Below are 16825 nucleotides of genomic sequence, written 5' to 3'. Positions count from 1 at the left end.
TTTGCACTTTTCGTCGATTTTTGCGTTTCGCCCAATCGACTAAATGACTTGTTAAGTGATTTAGCAACTTTCTTTTGCCTCGTTGCCCTTACAAGGCACACACACACACACACATTTTCTTTTTTGGGGAGCTCGCCTCATTTGAGTGCTGCGTCTTCATTCTTTTCATTTTCAGCATTTGCTCATTCAAATTTCTTGCTTTTGTGCACTTTCTTATCTTTTTGCCAAATACTTGCATCTTGTTTTAAATGAATTTGTACAAAAGCAAATTTGTTGTTGACGTTATCGCACTGTTTCTCTCAAATTAGTTTAGCATAATAAGCATTTCCAGTTCAGTTTTTACTTCGCGCATTTTTTTTGTATTTTATTTCTTTAATTTGCGCAGAAAGTTTCAGTATGTACCGTTAGGTAATAATTAAAATGAGTTTAGTTTGAATTTAATATTTGAGGAAACTTTCACTTGCTTCGGCGGTGGAAGGTATGTATCTGAGGCCAATATTGAAATATTGCATTTATGTATCAATTTTATTGAAATGATTTTTTATACTAATGAGAAATTCTTTTAAAAAGTTTTTTCGAATAAAACAGTTTTTAAAACACATTTAGTTTTAATCGTATTTTTTTTAAATTAAATTAAGTGTAAACAAGTGGCAACGCTTTTCAAAAAAAACTTTCCACTATAAACTTTTTAAAAGCATCTTTTCAATGATTTCCATAACATGATAATTTCAACTCAATTAAATTGAAATTTGTAAAAAGATGGCAACCTTGAAAATCACATTTTATTTAATTGTATATTTTTAAGCTAATTAAATTGTGAACAGGTGACAATGCTTCTTAACAATTACTTGCAATTTAATTAAATTTAAATTTGCGAAAAGGCGGCAACCTTAAAATCACATTTTATTTAATTGTATTTTTTTAACTTATTTAAATTTTAATCATGTGGCAACGCTTTTCGAAAAATATTTACTGAAACTGCTTTCAGATCAATCACAGTGATGCCCATATCGTAATATTTGCAACTTAAATAAAATGAAATTTGTGAATAGATGGCAACATTTTTAAAAATATTTGCGACAACAAATTTGTTTGAAACATTTCCTTTAAATTTGATTTAAATTTATTCTAATTTCATATATTTATATTTAAACTTCATTAAATTGTAAACAGGTGGCAACACTTCTCAAAGAGTATCAGCATTTTTTGACTCAAAATCAAAAAAAAAATCAAGATATTGTACATTCTTAATTAATTTTTTTTCTCAATTCATTAAACTATAAACAGGTGGCAACGCTGCAGAAAAAAATATTTTCGTCTACAAACTCTTTAAGGACCCTTTAGAATGGAGTACACGTCGCAAAATTTCACTTAAGCCCTTTCAACTTGTTTAAATTGTAATTTGTAAATAGATGGCAACATTTTCAAAAATTGTTTCGACTTTTAATCCTTTTGAAAAAAATTCCATTTAATTCAGTTTTTTTCAATTAATTTTTTTTTTGATCAAATTGTAAACTCTACTCAAGATCTTTGTAAAACATTTTAGACTTACATTTTATGTTATTTTATTTTTTCAACTTCTTTTAATTGACAACGGGTGGTAACGCTTTCCAAAAAAATTTTTTTTACTATAGTTTCTTTATGCTTTTTTTAAGTTATACCCACGTAATATTTCACCAAAAATGCAACTGAATTCTACTGAATTTATAAACAATTGGCAACTTTCTCAAAACATGATTTTGATTCAAATCTTTTTTAAACATATAACTTTGAAGCCTTCATCGTAATTTTACGCTTGTTTTTTGAACAACATTAAATTGGAAACAGGTAGCAACCCTTTATAAAATATTATATACAAGTAGCAACTCTCTTAAAACATTGTTTCGAATCGAATCTTTTCAAAACATTTCACTTTGATGCCTTTATCGTAGTATAACAGCTTTTTTCTTCAACAATATTAAACTGCAAACAGGTGGCAACCCTTTTATAAAAATATTGCTCATTACTAGCCTCCTGAAATTTAACCGAAATTTACACCCATATTAAAATATTTCATTTGTTTTAAACATTTATACAAATTTTTGAAAGAAGTGGCAACCCGCAACAAATAATATTTTAAACTATAAGCTTTGTCGGTTCATTTCAATTTGTATCCAAATACTACTAATTTTTCTTCTATTAAAGTCTGCTGTAGTTGGCCATTTTTTGTCCTCGAACTGTATACGGTAATCTTCCTAAGAATTTTGTTACTTTTGACCTAGCGTCGCGCTCTAAAGGGGTTTTCAATAGGGCACTACAAACGTTCATCGATAAGGATAGCAAACGATGCCATATTTTTTCCCGGTCTTTTGACCTTTCTCTTCAGTAAGATTTGTCAATTCATCATAGAAACATATACGACGAGTCGAAATTATTAAAATTTACTACCGAAATACGGGCCAGTGGACTGGTGTTTATCAGTGCTATGGTGAATTAACTCCATGTCGAAGATCACTACCAAAAGAATTTTGTGAAGGTCGTCTAAAATTAGTTGTTGATTCGGGGACTATTGATGCTTTGCACAAACTGATATTGCCAGATCATCATGTCAGCTTTCGTAATACTGAGGCAACCATAGGCATTAGTGGCACCAACACCATGAACATTTGACAGCAAGAAAAATTTTTAACGTTGGATCCCCTACAGTTTGCAAATCGTTCAAAACACGAAGACTGGTCGAAAGAAATGTTAAAAAAAAGATTAAAGATCCTTGCAATGAAATATATCCCTAATTGTAGGCAAATAAATTGTCAATAGTATTTCTCACATAGTGCAATTTACCTATGTATTGCCTACATTTAGGATGATGTGTATGATATTCAATTAGAAAATAGAATTTAAATCAAATTACAGTCAAATTTGAAACAAATTAGAGAATTGAAAACTAAAGAGTATTTGTTTTGTATTTGAATTATAGACAGGTAGATATAGTATAGGGATGCCTACATTTGGGATGTGCTGCCTACATTTAGGATGCATTGCTTACACTGTGGATTAGGATTAATAGCTATCGAATAAGTGAATAAAAATTTCCATCACCAACATTTATTTCAATACTTTTCGACCAACCTTGAATTGGTTTCAAATTCTGGCGAACAAAATCGTAAATATTGGCGAAAGTAATGTGGAAGACACATAAATACATACAGATACACATGTATATGTGTGGAAATAAAATGCAACTGTGTGTGTTTGTAGACAAATTTAATTTCGTCTAGACGTCGCAGTACTTAAGTATGCACACATGTACAAAAAACACACACACACACATACAGTAATATAATACATAAATGCTTAGCCGCTCAATGAGTGATTATATCGGATATTTTATATAAAATGCGAAATAAAATAAAAACAAAATTTAATGCAGATGAACGGAAAATATTTATGACTACAAGATGAATGCCATTTCGTCAACTGATATTTGCATTTATTGTTATAATACAAGGCCGCATCAGCATTTCTCAATATTTGTAGATATCGACAAGCGCCTGCTAGCGCGGCAGTCTGTGGCTCATTACGCACCGTTATCTGCGCACACATATCAATTTGCTGCGCTGCGCCAATAAACGAGTTCACAGCGACTTAGCAAGCGATTCGCTGCAATTTTCATGATTTGATTTTGATACAGCCAAGCGCTGAGCACAGGACACCAACGCTCTCAATGCTAAACTGTCAAGCGTACATTTGGCTGAAATGCCAGCGGACATTGCGAAATCAAACCGCTTGTTTGGTGTAGATACATATACACACAAATACATTTACAGTTACTTTGAAAAGTGCAATATGTCTAAGTTATGCATACAATTTCCTGTGTGGGTTCAATGTAGGCGAGCAGCCGCTTTGGCCTCAACTTGTGAAGTCTTCATCGTTTCCTTGTAAGACAAACAGACAGGCTGTAGAAGCTGTCATCTGCTGTTGGTTTTCCGTGCACTTGGGACCACAAGTCGCTGTCAGTGAATCGTCAAGCAAACTTCTGCTTGACTAATTGCAATCACTCGCCACATGTTGCATTGTCGACGAGCAAAGGCTTGATTGACAGCCGATGTATCGAATAACCAATAGCACATTGTTCGAGGATTTATTGTCAACTGCATAAAATGTATGTAAATTTACAGCTAGAGGTTGTAGAAAGAGTTTTAACATTTATTTGCATTGAAAAGGCAGCAAAAGATCAATAGCGCAGAGAGGTCTTTCTCTTAAAAACTTTTGAGTAAAAATAATTTTGAAAATTTTACAAAAAATGCAATTTATGTATTAAAAATCCTTATAAACAAACACATCCCTAATTGTAGCCAAATAAATTGTCAATAGCAGTTCACACTTTGCGCCATTTTTTGTATGTCTTGCCTACATTTAGGATGATGTGTACGAGATTCATTTAGAAAAGATACTAAGCATGGTCGATTTTCAAATCAAATGGCCGCCATAAATGAAAATATTTGATTTAGATATCAAGCTAAAGAGTATTTGAATTGTCTTTGTATTTTGAACAGATAAATAGAGTATAGAGATGCCTACATTTAGGATGTGTTATCTACACTTCAGATGTTTTGCCTACATTTAGGATTATATTTATAGAATTCGATTAGATATTAACAAATTTTAGGATGAGCTAGGGAAAAATATCGCATGAAGTTAATAGCATGATGTCCAAATACAAAATAACATTCGTTTGATAATTTAGGAGAGTTTTCTGGTTGGAAGTACAACTTTTCTTTATGGTTAAGTTAAAAAGTTTATTCTGTGACTCGCTCCAATAAAAATGCCACTTAGGCAGCTGCTTAAAATGCCGGTCCTTTGTGATACCTACAATTCCGATATATTGATTAAAAATGCCCTTTTAATTCAATGAAGCACTTTGAGCCTACAACTGATGTGTTTAGAGAACAAATATCTATTTCGTGTATATCTTCTGGTTCGTCGGGAGTATGACTGCCGATATGCTTCAAGCTCAGTCAGCTGAATAATAGGGAAGAAAGTGTTAATGTTCCAACCTTTCATTACTTCATTCAGCTTGGAAAATTTGCGTCCGATAATATTTTCAACCTAACCGCCTGGATGCCTATGGATCTTTACGATTTCGAAAGGATGAATCTTGCCAGGAACAAATAGTTTAGTTGGATATCATGTACTCTACCCGAGGCCAGAAGGATATCGCAGTCATGGAGGAGCTGATCATCTAATAAGCTCAAGCAAGGTTCTAAGGTCCAATGCTAGAACGCAGCAGAATAACGGGCACCCGCCTCGCTTTTTTCTGATGTAAATGGGACAAAGATGCCGCCTCTTGCGAGTTCTTCAGCTTTGTTTTTTCATCAATTCCACTATCGCCAGGCAGCCAAAAGAGCCTGGTACTGAAATAAATTGATTCTAATAATAGTGAGGAGAGACTCTCCTTGACTAACCTTCAGTGCATTCTAGACAAGTTCAACGCTAGTATTACCCTCCCTTGTGCTTCACCTATTTTTAAATTTCTAAGTGGGATTTCAAATTTCAAAACAAAGCTTTTCTTAGCTATATAATTACCAAAAATATTTCAACAAAATCACCGTCTTTCAGTTGAAAACATGAACTACAAAGCTGTAAATATAAGACACTACACAAATCTTCACAAAATACTAACGCCAAATATTTGTACAGACCTTCCATGTATCCAACAATATGTACCTATGTAAGTCTCAATATCGCTCTGTTAGCACACAAAACCGTTAGTCGATACGTTCAATTAAAACTTGAGCAAACAAATGAGGAAAAACTTGAGAGCAATATAATTTACAAAGTGTAAGTGTTGCTCTAACAAATCCGCTGCAACAAGCGACAAGTAAATAAATATATTAACAAACATTTGTAGACACACAGGACAACAGAGAGTTGCTTCTGTAGAAATGGTGGCCAACGAAACACCTACCATATAGCTACATAGCACGACTCCAGACTATTGAGATAGCACAAAAACGCTCGATTTAGTAACAAAGAAAAAAAAACTACAAAACAACAAAACAATAACTGACGGTACGCGCTCAGCGCGTGTTTGAGGTGTTGTGCGGCGCCGAAGGACATTGTGGCAACGCTGTAGCGTAGTGAAGCAAAGTAAACTGGACGCAAAGCAAAGAAAGTAAAGAAGTGTTAATAATAATTTAGTGTTGCATTGTTTAAGCGCGTTGCATTGTGTCCGGCCACAGCAGTAACAACAAAAACCAAAAAGACAGTAAATAAATAATGAAAATATAGGGAAAGACAAGCGACCAATACACGCGCAATGCACACAACCATCCACCCACACACACACACATATACTTTTGTAGATACAATTAGAGAAGAAACTAGTTGGAAATAACTGTAAGAAGTGCAGAGGCAGCGGAAAAACCCTGCTAAGTTCTGCAAACAAAACTAAAAATAAAAGTAGTCGATAAATAAAAAATTGGTGTGAAAATAATAAGAGAAAATAACGGTTTGTAAAATGCAAATAAAGAGTGTTGCGTGGCAACAAAGGCGTGAAATAATGCTTGCAACAATAAAATATTGTGGAGAGCATATTTAGTAGATAAGTTACACGGGAGCTCACATACATACAACCATACATATATATACTTATAGACTAAGTTGATTTTTATCTACAAGTGCAACATGTTGCATAAGGATAATATACTATTGTTCCATAAATCAAAAGGCTATAGTCCGCTTTTCAAATAGATCTTTTATTACCGATAATTATGGGTAGGGTTTAGCATCGGAATCAAACGACACTCGGCAATTATAAAATATAGTTCAAACACATATTTTTTTATTAATAAGGTTAAAATTGGTCTAATCAAGCAGTTTTAATACTAAAATTTTGGCAGGAATATGGAAGACCATATATTTCTGAGCAAAAGTATATGAATTCTTCACATATTACTGAAACGATCTCAAATATATTTGAAGTATCACATGACCTCAACCTCCCTCGTATATGCCATCTGAACAAATTTGATTTGGACTGGACTGGCAGTGGTTAGCCATTGGAGGTCATTAGGTTTGTCCAGCGATTTTTGCCGCTGAAAAAATTTAACAAGACATTTGCTTGCGATTTGTGCTTCCCATAAAATTATGGAAATTCCGCAGAAGGTTTGGAGAGACCACTTTACGATGAACCCCAGTATTTGAGTGGCGTACAACATACTGTGAAGGTCAAGAAGTCAATGAAAACGTGCCTCATGAGCGTCATCCATTCACGCACCTCTATTAATGAGGATAACATCGAAAGAATGAAAGAAGTGCTTGAAAATAATCGTGTTTGCAACAAAGAGCAGAGAATCTCAACTTCTTTTACAGATCGACCCAACGTATTTTGGTTAATTTTTTGGATATGGAGTGTGTCATGGCTAAGCTTGTACCTAAAGACCTGAAACTGAATGAAAACGTGCCTCATGAGCGTCATCCATTCACACACCTCTGTTAATGAGGATAACATGGAAAATCTTAAAGAAACAGTGCTTGAAAATAAGCGTGTTGGTATCTGCAGAAAGTCTCAACTAGTCTAACTGATCAACTCAACATATTTTGGTTAATTTTTTGGATATGGAGTGTGTCATGGCTAAGCTTGTACCTAAAGACCTGAAACTCTTGCAGAAATCACGTCGCTGAAAGACTGAAAAAAAGATACTTGATTACGTAGCTGAGGTGTCCACGGTTATAAAACGCAACAGGAATGGTGACGAGACATGGATATTCGTGGATAAATTCGATTCTGATTTTGAAGCTGCCCAACAAACTAGCGAACACTGCTCCAAAACTGAGTCAGAAGCAAAATTCACTGAAGGCTATCACAGTCGTTTTTTATAACAACTGTTTAATAATAAAGATGTGTACAAAAATATATGAAAATTAAGCGTTTTTTTTTTTGTCAGTCCGGTTTAGTTTTGATCACTTGTCATTTTGACTAAAGACTTCTAGTAATAATGTTGTAGTAGTGGCAGTAAATTTTTCCCAATTAATAGTGAAGAATACTACCGAGTTGACAGTCTGCTGGATAAAAATCAGTAAACGACTTGCTCACCAGAATTAGATTTTTAAGCATGACAACCTGGGTTGACAAGGGATATCACCTACTCTCTAGGAAGTGAATAGAGTAAAATTGATAAAAAGTCGTGCGGATATTTAAAAAAATTCAGGTTATATATTCATTCTTTTGGCCGCAAACTGCACCACCGTTCGTATGTAGACATATCTTACTTATTTCTGATTTGAAAATATTTCAATTATGTATTTTAAACTAAAGAAAGTGCCGATAAATACTAGTATTTCGCCATTAAAACGATTAAAAGTCATTCATTTCAATACTTTGAATTGCAGTGCTGTAATAATTATAATTCCAACCCCAGAATATTGTTAAAAGACAATAGACAGTATTATTCATACAAATATTTTTTGAGTTCATTAATATAAGCGATGGAAATAAACTAAATAAAATTCACAAAGAATCTGTCACTTATTACGAGGGTATATGCTGAGGGCAACAGCGCAGCATTATTTATCCGAAAGCATTTATTTAATTGATTTTATATACAAAAGATTAGAGCACTATTACATGCTTGCTAACAGAAATTCCAAAAATTTATAAAATTTACTTTTATATGCATGAGTCTGTACTGTGCAATGTTTAGAAAAAAAGAAAAATTTGTATCCAAGAGATGGCGTTAGTAATCCGTCTCATGTCTCATATTTTATGTGCTTATCATCAATATCAATAAATCATGTTTTATTAGTGCGATCGGTACAGTACATAGCCTTACAAAGACAGCTTTGACACTAAAATCTTCTCAGATAGTTCTGTGATTAGTTGACTCAGTGCTACTTGAACACGCGCCAAGGGAAGACACCAGTAAAGAGTAAGAATGAAAAGTATTAAATCTAAAATGGTCGTTGTCGAATTGTGTTGAGTGAATTAACTGCATGAGCTGCTCCCTTACGAACAAACTCTTAATTCGGACCTGTTCTGTCCATCATTGGACAGTCTGAAGTAAGCGATCGCCCAGAAGCAGCCAGCTTTAGTCAATACAAGTGGTTTAGTGTTCCACCAGACCAAGGTCAGGTCACACACATCGATAGTTACTCGCCAGAAGACCCAACCAAATGAGATTCTTATGCATCGAATTTATAATCCGGACCTGTAACTAACCTGTTACTGTTAGGAGCGAATGGTTTTTGTGCTGAAAACTTCTTTCCAAGAGCTCGTGAAAATCAACCAACCAGTTGTTTGACCGACGACTTTTACGAGAGTGGCATTATGAAATCAACTTCAAAATGGCTAGAAGTTATCTGGCAAACAGGTGCATATTTGGCATGAAAGACTTCATTCTAACTATGGAAAATATAACCTATAATATAATGAAAAACATATTACCTTTTACTATACAATACGAGTATATAGTAGTTACTATACAATAAAGTAGACAAAAGTGTTTCATACTGGATCTTCGATTCTTAAGAGCGCCGTTGGGTTATCAAGATAAATAATATATTTACAGAGCTTTACGGAGCCACGTCTTCAGCTGAGACAAAAACCTAAGATCAATCAGGTGATGTGTCCTCGCTATTTCTGCCTTCCGCTCATTGAAATAAATTACGATATCAAACAGTGCTTAGAATTTACTTCAATGATATAGACTGGGAGAATAAAATCGCTCAATTTGCACTTAGTGCAACTAATGCTTCAATGTTTCATGGTTTTGACGGCTTTCTAGTGAAGGACGATGTCGAACAAAGGTGAAATGCACCATTTGTAAGTACGAAAAAATATTTCAGAGAATATATAATAAATCAAGCTGTTGCTAGAATAGTACGTATATAGCCTCTTTAATAATTTAGAATTCAGTGTTGAGACTAATCATAAGCTTATATTTACAAGTTTTACCGGCGGATATGTAAATAGTCATTATCACCGTTGACAAATAATACGAAACTTCCGAAAACAATGTGAATCGAAAATAATTAACAGCTATAGTTATATCACCTAAAATGCAAAGGAACGTAGCATCACTTTTCATAAATTTACAGGTGAAGAAGAAACGGTGTATTGAAAACCAATAATTAAAACAAAATTTGAGTTTTGGTTATAAAATGGTTATATATTGGTTATGTATTGGTTATACATTGGTTATATATTGGTTATAAATTGATTATATCTGTCAGCGGAAGCTGAAAACTTTATGCTACATATATTTAATATGATGTAGAGAATTGTAACTCAATTTCGATTTTTGATGATGTGATAGGTTGTTTTGCATTTTAGGTGAAGATATACATATATACTTATATATTGTACTTACCTTTAATTAAGATAAAAAATATGTATAGGCAGGAATATAATCAAGAATTTAAAGCTCACTCTTATTGCACTTACCTAGAAAGAGAGAAGGAATACGAAAGATATTATTGTAGTAATTAGCTTTCAACACAATATTCATTTATAGACATAAAATTAATTATTTAGAAATTTACTGCAAAAAAAATAAATAATAAAAATATTATCTTCAAATAATTGACAACAATGCTTTGAAATGATTCCTTTAAAGTGCAGCGAATTACATAGAATAAATCTGTGTTCTACCCGTAACCACCGCTTTGGTCTACATCCATCCTAACAGCCTCCATTTTTGTATAATATCAAACATTTTCACACCTATACCATTATTACCCACATCAACCAAAAATTGTTGAACTTCCATTCAACATGATTGAATATAAAACTATATGCAATTTCCGATATCCCTCTGCGCAAGACAGTCTTCTATTAGTAAACTATCGAAAGAATAAAAAGTAAACCAAACTCAAGTCTACTCAGCTCAACTCAACTCGACTTAAATTTGAAACATTAATTTCCCAGGAGTACGTTAAAACACATACCAAGCAACCAAGAAAAGAAGTGCAACCACAGAGAGCGTAAAAGTAGATGAAGCAGACCAAGAAGAAGAAGAAGAGCTGTAGTGACTTATAGAAACTATTAGATAGCTCTATACCGAAACTTTTGTTGTAAGTTTCGAAAACTAATTGATATGTATATTTACTTAGATGTTTATTTGGCATTCCCGTTAGGGGAGTTCAGGCTACAAAAATTTAAAATCAAGACAAAGAAACAACAACAGGAATCGTAAAGTTGGCAACAGAAAAGGCTAACGCTCGTTGCAGCCGGCACACATATGTGAATTTCGCATACAACTTGACAACAGCTTGGGCTTGTAATGCATGTATATTGAATAAATAATTGAATGGAAATGTTTTTGATTGAATTCCAATGAAAATATAAATTTTATTGTGTGTGTGTGTGTGTCTAACCACAAGTTGAGCAAATTTATGACCAAAGAGGAAGAAGAAGTTTCAAATTTCGGCTTAATTTTGCTCGATTCAATGAAAAAGATAAATGTATTTGGAATATTTATAACTCCTCTTCCAACGACATTTTTAATATAGAATTATTTTCAGGAATTAAAACATATTTTTCAAAAGTAAATAAAACAACAAAAACGAGGCATTAGAGAAAATAAGTCGTAAGTAAAATATTTCATTAACAGAATTTAGGTGAGTGCCTTTGCTAAAATTTTAGATAATGCGCCTGTATGTAGGCAATAGTTATTTTGTTAAGGGAGCATTCAAGTCTAAAAAAAAATATTAAAAAATATAAAACAACAAAAACGTGCCGTTGAAAAAAACATATGTAGGCACAAATTTTCATCAAGGTATGTGTCTTTGCTAAATTTTTAGAATAAGTTCCTGAATGTAGGCAATAGTTATTAATTTAAGGGAGTATTCTAGTCCAAAAAATTTTTTTTCTACATATTCTTAAAGCTCATCTATTCAAGAATATGTCCGCAAGAGGATTCTAAATATTTTTGGAAATATAAGTATTTTACTGACCTAGCACAACAAGATCCCCATTAACTACCTTTTTGTCGATTTTAAAGTCGCCTTTAACAGCACGAAAAAGAGCTGTCACTATGTCTTAATTTGGTATCCCCGCAAAGTTTATTTCAAAACCGCCTTCGACAGCAGACAGCACGAAAGGAAACTGATATCCCCACAAGGCTAATACGCCTGTGTTAGCTGACGCCGAGCAACACCAAAAGCGCCGTCAGGATCGAGAAGGGCCTCTTGGAGTCATTCGATACCAATCGCGGTTTCACACAATGCCACTCCTGAATTCAATTTATTTCTGGAGATATTAATATGAGCTGCAGAGCTAAGCAGAGAAGCTACGATTTTCTATCTGCAGCTGTAGGCATATACCAATGATATTGACATCATTGGCTTCAAGAACCATGTCGTTAACTCCGCTTTCTCCAGACTGGATAAGGAAGCAAAGCTGTTGAGTCTGGTTGTGAATAAGGACAAGACTAAATACCTCATGTTATCAAGCAAGCTGTCATCGCATTCTCGACTTGGCACTGTTGATAGTCATAACTTTAAAGTCCCAAATAATTTCGTTTATCTTGGAACCACGAGAGCGAAGAGATTAGGTGAAATAGGCTGTACTACCAACTGGCGCGCTCTGGTTAACTCGAATACAACAGCATACGCGGTGTCTACGAAAGTAAAGAAGAAAAATAATAGGTTCGAAGGAAGCTTTCGAATCGCAAAACAACGTAGTCGTTCACGCCTTCAATATTAATTTCAATTTTTATTAAAGATCGTTCGCTTCACAAACAAACAAACCACAAACCTGTGCCATCTTCGGAATATAGAATTAACCGTTAAGATAAACACGTCATGCAAATTGACAACAAACGGTGCTTTGAATAACCAATCACAACTGAAAGAGCGGCCAAGTAGCGAGTACTGCAATGTAAAAATGCAGTTATATAACTCCACACATACACACAAATGGGCTGACAGAGTTACAAGCAAATTGTGGCAATCAACTAACGGTAAAATCAAATAAGACAGCCATTAACTACATGAAGAGTGTGCTGATATCCTGCTGCATACTGATGACAACGCTCCACGCCACGGCGAAACTAATGTAAGGCAGTAATGCAGCCGACAGGAAGGCTACGAACGTTAAATGGGTAACTGTATATCAAAGTGCCGGGTTCGGAAAATTTCAAATTCAACACGTTGCACAAAATACTTTGTTGCATTCAATTGACATGCACGGCATAGGACTAACTGTAAAACTATGTTGCAACATGGTATAATGATGTAAATTACATTATTTATTCGAGAGAATTATAATATAATACCATACATATATAACCGTAAAATATGGGTTAAAGGCGGAAGAGAGAAGTGCAATAATAATTCTGTAATTTTAGTTTTTTTTTTAATTCGGTAGCACTAAAGGTGATCGGCTTTATCTTTCCATGCCGCAATGTCTGAATTTAGTATCCTATCAAACGACATTGAGCGCTACCATCAGCTCCATCAGAAGAGAAAGGGACTTGTCCAAGCCGTTCGTTAAGAAAAGTGATTTCAAACAAGGCGGCAAAATATTGAGCAATTTCTTTATTCTAATACTGGAGAGAATAACTGCAGACCTTAACCTTACCGGCGTTATATTTTTCAAGAGTCATTAATTATTGCTCTATGCTGACGATATCGACATTTGTAATTGGTCGCGGCCGCAGGACCAAGTACTATATGCAGAACTCTCAAGCTTACAAAGAGAAGCAAAGCAGATCGCTTTTATGAAAACGTAAAACAATTTACAATATAGATGCTCTACAAGGTGAGAAATGCTTATGAAAACGATACCAACAGGGATGTCACTTAATCAGCTTAGAAAGTCGGTCGTTTTTAATACTTAAAAACTTCTACGTAATAGATCTTGAGACCTTTGCAAATCAACAAAGCTCCTCGAGTCCATAAAAAATTTGTTTTGCCGATCTCAGCCGAAGATAGGCTGCTGAGCTTCTACGGCTGTAAAATCGAAAGAAATTCGAAGAAGATTCTACAGCAATCCTTAAACATAGAAAAATTATCAATTTAAGAGACTTCTAAAAATCAAGCAACGCACTAGACATTGCTTTATAATAATGAACACTGACCATAATAGCATTTCTGTGTTTTATTCTTTTTGTATATGATATTTTTCAGTAAGAATTTAGCCACGTTGGAAACCAGTAAGAAACTAGCCATGTTGGGCACCAGTAAGAAATAAGCCATGTTGAGAACCAGTAAGAAATTAGCCGTGTTGAGAACCATATTCTATGTATAGGCAATAATTTTGCCGAACGTGACCATCTGTATACATTTCTAGACAACTTCGAGAAGGCAATAGAAGCCTTAACAATAATGTCCAATATAAATTCGTAAGCCTAAAAACTGCCTCTTGCAAAATCACAACTGTGTTCATGTTGAGGCTGGATTTGGTGCAATAAGAGATAGTTCATATTCTTATAGCAGATACTTAATCGGTCGTATCGAATATCTGAATATGGATGTTCATATGATTATCTTTTAAAGTCTTACTTGTACCGTCATAGTACTTGAGAGTCTACGTGATTATAAGACAGCGCTATAATTTGTAATAAGAAAACTAACATTGCTTTTGTTAATCACGTAACCTAAGGTTGCTTGTAAAATAGTACTTCTGGACTTACTTAGAGTTGATATGATATTTCAACCTAGCCTAAACTACTTTTAATTCTTTATAAAATATGTATATGAAGCTCAACATCATGCAAACTCCTATAAATGTTCCTGAACAAGTAAGGCTGCCAAATCTCAACCTCACATTATTATGTTTGTAGCACTTTCTTCAGTATAGTATACAATTATGTAAAGTGTTTATATTTATAACAGATGCTACATATATTCATACATACACATCCGTGCACCAAGCGCCGCCTTAAACCATTTCAATACAAAAACCAGGATAACCGCTTTTCCAATTTGGCAGGTACTGGCGTCTTACCTAAACGCTTTATTTATCATTTTCATACACAAAGCCTAGACATACATACATATCCATACATATTTCCCTACCGCTTATATCTGAAGTGAAAGAAATGCGAATTGCGCCGAAAAGTATGCAAAAATATTACAAATGCTTTTCGTTTGGTAGGAAATCGTTATCATTTATTGGATGAAGTGAATTGGCAAATGCAGACACTTTTTATATTCCTTTTATATTCATATGCTCGTTTACCTATTCTACCACGTTTAACCACGTGCAGCTTTTATGCCTGAGCCCTGCGCGTCGGAATATTTGACACCCTAATCCTATTATTTGCGCGCAAAATTGATTTCGACAATGCAATGAACATAAATTATATATTTACGGTACTTGTGGGCCAGCGCATGCAAATAACAGGGTGACACTTAACTATTTTTTTATAATAAAGGTTTTATTATTATTTATTTTATTTTTTATTATGGAAGCAAGAGGTCTCTATTTTAAAATATTTATATAAATATAAATTTTGCCGCTGATATCAAAATGCAAGAAAAGTAATAGTTTTAATCCAAGTAGAGGTACTTTTTTTTAATAATTTTTTTTTAAGTTCACGCGTGAGTCATGTCCAGCTGTCATGTTATTTTTGTTCAACTGAGCTTACTATTCGCAACACCATCACCTATCCTGAGAGCCAGCGTTCATTATTGGACAATATTCGACCGAATAGACCACGTTCACCACGCAGTGAAGATAATATTGAAGTCTACACCGAGGCTATGGAGAGTCGATTCAGCGCCCTTCACAGCAACTCGGACTAAGGTATGGATTGACTTGGCGCATTTTGCGTTGAGATCTTAAATTAATAGTACAAAATATAGCTTGCGTAAGAACTGAAGGCGCTCGACCTTCTCAAACGACAACGATTTCCTCTATGAGCTCCTGAAAATTTCCAAGAAGCTCCTACGTTTTCGAGCCAAATATTGAAATTTGTCTAGCTCATCGTGTAAGCAAAATTGTTGCATTTGGGACGAGGCACTGAAGAGATTCAAAAGCTGCCATTTCATACCGAAAAAACAGCGGTTTGGTTTGGTGTGTGAGCCGGTGGAATCATCGGTCCATATTTCTTCAAAAATGATGCCGGTAAGAACATGGCTGTAATTTTCGACCTTTATCACGTCATAATATCCGACTCCTGAAATTGAAGCTCGTGATTTGTTTTCAATTAGATGGCGGCTCTGTCCACACATCGCATCAGTCAACTGATTTCTCGAGAGAACACTTCGGTGAGCGGATAATTTTACGTTTTGAGCTGGTCGATTGGCCACCAATATGATGTGATATCAACGCGTTAGGCGTTTTTCTGTGCAGATCGATGGGCATCCACTGCGTTCACCGTCTTCGGTGCTCATTTCACCACGTATCAACTTAGTTTACCAATCCTTGATGGATGATTTTTCTAGGGAAGTGCCGGAAACTCGTTATGAAGCCAAGTTTTTTTTGCAGCTCTCTTACTTCGAAAAGCTCTTTTAATAAATCTGCTAATACAAGCTTATTTAACATAAGTCCTAAGACATGTTCTGAGGCTCATAGCCATAAAATCTGATCTACACAAGTACTTAAATAGAAATTCTATGAGTTGACAAAAAAAAATGTATTTCAGTTAGCGCACGTTACCATTTTTATATATATTTTTAACTCATTTCGTACCCTTTTCCTTTCCACGTTTTAATTGAAATTTAAAGGCTACCAAAAGCGTTGAACGACAAAGGTGCGAAGTGTTGGTGGCAATGTGGTGTCGATGTGGTGAAAGCTGATTGGTTACTTATGCTTACGCCTGCTTTTTGTTAATAACCTTTTTCGCCGCCTAAAAAAAGGTCAAAGTTAATACTTTGTTATGTTAATCCGTTTTCAGGC

General features: G+C 34.4%; 1 protein-coding gene across 2 annotated transcripts in view; it reads right to left on the bottom strand.

Moving 5' to 3' along the window:
- LOC105234071 (protein still life, isoform SIF type 1) overlaps positions 1 to 16825 on the bottom strand; it is a 282702-nt gene that overhangs the window by 79221 nt on the left and 186656 nt on the right. Inside the window, exon 16 of one of the 2 annotated variants that reach the window (XM_049457997.1) lies at positions 10308 to 10423. The exons of the other annotated variant lie outside the window; for it this stretch is intronic. Coding sequence (XP_049313954.1) covers positions 10352 to 10423 — 72 coding nt within the window. The 3' untranslated portion in view covers positions 10308 to 10351. Of the gene's footprint in view, positions 1 to 10307; positions 10424 to 16825 lie in introns of those variants that run through there. 2 annotated transcript variants of the gene reach the window in all.

The sequence above is a fragment of the Bactrocera dorsalis genome, chromosome 5 (assembly GCF_023373825.1).
Source record: "Bactrocera dorsalis isolate Fly_Bdor chromosome 5, ASM2337382v1, whole genome shotgun sequence".
In the NCBI taxonomy this organism is placed as follows: Eukaryota; Metazoa; Arthropoda; class Insecta; order Diptera; family Tephritidae; genus Bactrocera; species Bactrocera dorsalis.
This window is presented reverse-complemented; position numbering and strand designations above follow the sequence as displayed.